Genomic DNA, 5,482 nt, shown 5'->3' on the forward strand with positions numbered 1-5,482 from the left:
CGATGAATTTGAAGGATTATTAGTTACAGTTACAGAGTCATTCAAATTGTTTTGTTAGTTCCTTTTATTTTGGTCAAAGTCAACGGCAGCTGAAGAGCTAGTAAATATTAAATCAAGTGTCTCTTAAATTTGAAGTTCTCATACACTGCACTATTTAAAAAAAATTGTCATTATATTAATACTTTTTAAATATACATAATTTACTTATTCCGCAGCCTATTTTCCTAAAAGTTCACGTTGATTTGTGAAAAAAATGTAAAAAATTAAATAGAAGAGATTAAAAAAGAAAAAATGACAATAAATCCAGACATCCAGAATATTAAAAGCACTTATCATTCAAAATTATGATACGATACTATAGTATTATACAAAAACCAGATCTACAAGCCTCAAACTCATTTTATTAAAAAAAAAAAAAAAGAGTTTGATTCCTCAGATTCTCCACTTCACAATTTCTCCATATTTTACTCCATGATACGGAGAAAAAAAGAAGATAGAAAACCACCTGAAAGATAAGATTCTCTCGACTCAACTTTATAACTAGTACTAGTAAAAACTCATATCCATAGTCTTCGATTCCAAAAACCGAGGAACTATTCACAAAAAAAAAAAAAAAAACTACTCGCATCGCTTCATCGGAATTCACATGAATGTGCTCTGTTTCCTCTGCCTCCGGTAGCCACACACTTTTTTACATCTTTTATATAACTATTTTTCAGTTCAGATTTGTTGTTTCACCTCCACTCACTATCCAAGGGTGTCCTGAAAATTCATTAAAAAAAAACGATTAACATCAATAATTAAAAATCAATTAAGATCTTAAAACTCAATAATTAAGAAGTGAACATACTCAAGGCTTGTTCCGCAGAAAATCTTCTAGAATCATCTCTGCAAATCATTTTTCTCAACAGATCCTTAGCAGCAGGTGAAACAGATCGGAAGATTCTGGATGGAAACCTGAGATTCGCCCTAATAACCGCCTCAAAAATCTCAGCCGCAGAATCTCCGTAAAAAGGGGGAATTCCACTCAACATTATGTACAACAACACACCGCAACTCCACACATCAACTTTCTCAGTGTAATCTCTTCCTAAAAGAACCTCCGGGGCCACGTAATACGGCGTTCCGACAACGCCGGTCATAGTTCTGCCGTCGCCGAACCATTCGGCTGAACCGAAATCGGCTAATTTTAGATTATCACCGGAATCGAAGAGAATGTTGTCCGGCTTGATGTCGCGGTGTGCGACACCGAGCCGGTGGCAGTGAGCGACGGCTTCAAGAAGCTTTTTAATGAGAGAAGCGGCTTGTTGTTCAGAGAAAGGATTCGAAACGATGCGGTCGAGAAGAGTGAGAGGTTGACAGAGCTCTAAAACGATGGATAAGAAATCGTCGTTTTCGAAAACGTCGAAGATTTGAAGGATGTTAGGGTGAGGAGAAAGGAGAGAGAGAAATTTCGGTTCGTTTTCGAGACACTCACGGTCGGTGGAATCGGAGAGGAGAGATTTGTCGATGACTTTGCAGGCGTATGGTACGGAGGCGTTAGGGTGGAAGCACCGGAAGATGGTGCCGAAACGCCCGCGACCGATCTCCTCACAAACTTGGTACTTCGTTTTTAGGGTTTCGCACATTTCCTCAATTTTTTCCCTTTTGATTTTTGGTTTTGAGTTTTATTAGTTCAATGCTTTATGGTTATTCTTATTTATAGAGAAATAGAAATAACTGTGAACTGTATGAGAAGGTAGAAAGCGGAATGTGCTGTGGTATTTTAGGAAGAAAAAAAAAAAAAAAAGGAATATTCTTTCGGTGGATACTAGCCTACAAAACGTACCACGTTTCAAATAACTGACGGGAAGAATTATCTGGCACATAATAAAAGTTTTAGTGGTATCTGTCCGTAACCTCCGTTTATTATTTTTCTCATTTTCAACAAAAATAAAGGTAGAAGTTGAGTACAACTTTTTAGTTGTTTTTGGTATGTTGCTTAACATTAAATATATTTTTTAAATTATAATTAACTTTGAAGAAATTTTGGATCACAATAATAGATTATGAATATTTTAAGTTAAAAATACATTAAAAAAATATAAGAAAAATGAATTAACATTTGTCTTACAATAAAATAGGATTTCTCATTAAACCTTTTTTATTTTACAAAAAACTTTATTTCGTTACTAACTTTGAAAAATTAAAAAAATTAAAAATGTAAAGAAAATCAAGAAGAACAAACTACTTCCTAATATAAGCGATTTAATCGGTAGCAAGTTAGTATATTTATTATTTTTATTTTAAATATTAATTAATAAATATTAATATTATTAAGTTATATATTTCTCTAAAATTAATTATACTATCTCTTTTAAGATAATTTCATTTAATCGATTGCAAGATATTAAATGCATCTTGAAGTAGATTATGGTAGCATTAAACTTTTTAATTATTTTGAGCTCAACATTTAATATCATACTAGCATTTAAACTTTTTTGTCACGTTTATTGTTTCCACAGTTTACAAATTTAGTTACGTTCATCACTTTTAAAAAATTACTCGTATATCTTTTATTAATATTATTCTATATGTTTCAAAAAAATATTTTAAAATAACAACATATTAATATATTTTAAAATATTTTTAATATATTTTTAATATATTTTTTTCAATTATATCATTTAATTAATGTTATTTATATAGTTTATGATACAATATATTTTACTATATATTAATAATATTGATAATACACTAATATATAACAAGAATAATTTAGTAAAAGTAATATTTTTTATTTATTTTATATATTTTTTAATATATAAAATAATTAAATAATTTAATTATTTTGAGATATAAAGAGTACTATCTATCTATATTCCTAAATATTTTCTCTAATCACTATTGTAACCCAAAAAGTTGTCTCATATCATAACTACCATTACAAGTAAAAGTTAACTTATTTAATGCTAATATTTTTAATATACGCTCATTTAATTAAAAGTATTTAATATCGATAATTAAGTGTATGACATTCAAATTGATAATTTTGTAAATTTGTACTGTATTTTACATTAAATATAAAAAATTAATTATATTTAAATAACTTTTTTAATAACCATAAAGATAACTATTTTTGTTTATAATAATGACTACGGAGAATACAAGATTATTTGAAATTTTTCCTTGTTTGTTTATAAGATTTTTTTTTCCTTCTTTTTTACTTTTTCACATGTATTAGTTATTTCTTAAATAACATACCCTTAATTATGTTATATCATTTTTTGCATAATAAATACTATTTTATCTGTCCCTCAATATAAGTCTCTATTGCATATTTTATTTTTATACAGAAAAGTTGGTAATGCAATTAATGTGTCCATTTTATATAAAAAATGACTAATTTATTATTTGTATATAGGTATATTTAATATGAATTTTTTTCGTATTTCAAAATATATTAGTAGTATTAATTATAGTTATTTTTGAAAAAATTAATAATAAATGCATCTATGAATTTTAAAAAAGACATATATTTAAGGACAATCTTTATTCTCCTTATAATTAGGGACAATAGGAGTACAATAAAACCATTAACTAATTATCTTCTTTAAAGAGTAAACTAATAAAAATAATATAAGTTGCCTACAAATTTAATACTAAACAATTATTATTGTTATTATTATTTTAATTTTTATGATTTAGTTAATGAAATGTTATATGTAGAGATGAAGGTAGTACTAAATTTACTTAAAATATGAAAAATTAACATTGAATACGTCAATACACAAAGATGTGATTAGAAACTCTTTTAGTATCTTCTAAACAGGGTCTAATGGATTAACATATATCACACACTCCATTTTAAAATGTAAACAAAATGAACATTTGAAAATTTGTATCTAGGATAATATTTTGAATAGAATATCAACTTTTCAAATAAATATTTTCCTTGTACTTCCCTAGTTTAAAAATATAAGTAAAATTAAAAGATTCGAGTCATTTAAAGTGGACAATTAATTTTATAAAATAAATTAAATAATATCAATTGTTTATAATAAAATACATTGTTGTTATTATGTGTGACCAATTATATAATATCATTGAGTTGTCTACATTACCAACTTTTCACATTAGATGAGTCAAATTCAAAACTAAATCAAAAACATTTAATAAATTTTAGATTAAATACATGAATTTTCTTTGAATAATTTTTGTTTATATTTTGAAATAGATGAATTATTTTATTCCATAATGAGTATTACTTTTGTATATTATTATTTTAATTTAAATGGTGTATAATATGATATTTATTCTAAAAATTTATAAACATGTCATTTGTATAAGAATTGATCGATATATCTGTGTTTACACGTCCAAACTCTTTTGTTAATATCTAAGCTCTTACTTTGTATAAACATAAATTTAACTTTAAAATTAAGGAATAATATTGGAAAGTTTTTTTTTTGGGTAAAAAATGGAAAGATTAAAATTAGGATAAAACTTAAGTGAATTTCTTCTTTTTATATGATTCTTAACTTAATCATTTTTCAAAATCATATTTTTCTCAAAGTTTATTAAAACCACAAAAAAAAGTATATTAAAAAAAGTCTAATTCCTTCTATCTAAAGTCTAATTCCTTCGATCTTCAGAACATTATAACCGTATTATCAAATATTTTGATGAAATAGTCAATTTATTAATTTGTTTAAATTATGAAGTTCTGTTTAACCAATAAATTTGATAAATCTCACTTTTTGTGGACAAATATTAATCTCATTTATTCTTCTCCGGATTTAATCTCCTTAATTGCTACTGTTTATTCTTTAATTTTTGTTTTCTCAAAAGAAAAAAGTATTTTCTATGCCTTTTCTTGACATCTCAAAATGGAAAGCTATATGCTTAAAAATAGAATATAATATACCAAGAAAACTAAGCAATGAAATTTCTTTTGCAATCCCAAATTCCCTATACGAATGCCAAGTTTAACTTTATGGCTACCTACACATACAGTTTGATCACAAATGGACAACCTACATACACTATATGAATCATGAATTCGTGATATTGAATAAAGAAAAATATGAAGCAGGATATGATTCGATAGACCATTTTGTAATACATTTCGTTTCTCTAATTAAGCATGTGCATTCATTTTTAATTAATTTTGATGGGAGTTATAAAGTAGTTCGGGAGAGTTGAGAGAAAAATGATAAATTAAATATTTATTTACTAATTACTATGAAACTAGGTACATTAAATAGTGTATCAAAATATAACAAAATATATATTAATCATATTTATTCAAGTTCGAAATATGAAAATAGACTTTATGAGTCTAACCAATCGTAAGAAAAAAGAACGAAATTGCCTCGTATCATATCTATAGAGTCCAACAATAAGTTTGTCCATAAAAATTTTGAAAAAAAAAAAATATTCTTTCAAATAAACAAACTAAGGATTTGTGGGGTACCCATAATTGTTCCTCCCACCATGATGC

The 5,482-nt window shown here is 26.2% G+C and overlaps 1 protein-coding gene across 1 annotated transcript; it reads right to left on the bottom strand.

Moving 5' to 3' along the window:
• Positions 1 to 310: 310 nt before the first annotated feature.
• Positions 311 to 1,685, bottom strand: LOC101511534 (phosphoenolpyruvate carboxylase kinase 1-like). The gene is made up of 2 exons (XM_004495513.4): positions 851 to 1,685; positions 311 to 762 (listed from the first exon to the last, which is right to left on the bottom strand). The coding sequence occupies exons 1-2, from the start codon at positions 1,626 to 1,628 to the stop codon at positions 716 to 718; spliced, it is 825 nt and encodes a 274-aa protein (XP_004495570.1). The 5' UTR covers positions 1,629 to 1,685; the 3' UTR covers positions 311 to 715.
• Between the last annotated feature and the right edge of the window lie 3,797 nt (positions 1,686 to 5,482).

The sequence above is a fragment of the Cicer arietinum genome, chromosome 4 (genome assembly GCF_000331145.2).
Source record: "Cicer arietinum cultivar CDC Frontier isolate Library 1 chromosome 4, Cicar.CDCFrontier_v2.0, whole genome shotgun sequence".
NCBI lineage: Eukaryota > Viridiplantae > Streptophyta > Magnoliopsida > Fabales > Fabaceae > Cicer > Cicer arietinum.

What these genes read in the sequence shown, in the direction of transcription:
- LOC101511534 (XM_004495513.4), bottom strand. Translation starts at nt 1,628, where the DNA reads ATGTGCGAAACCCTAAAAACGAAGTACCAAGTTTGTGAGGAGATCGGT. An exon ending in TTCTGCGGAACAAGCCTTGA is followed by an intron (nt 763 to 850) that starts GTATGTTCACTT and finishes ATGAATTTTCAG; the next exon opens with GACACCCTTGGATAGTGAGT.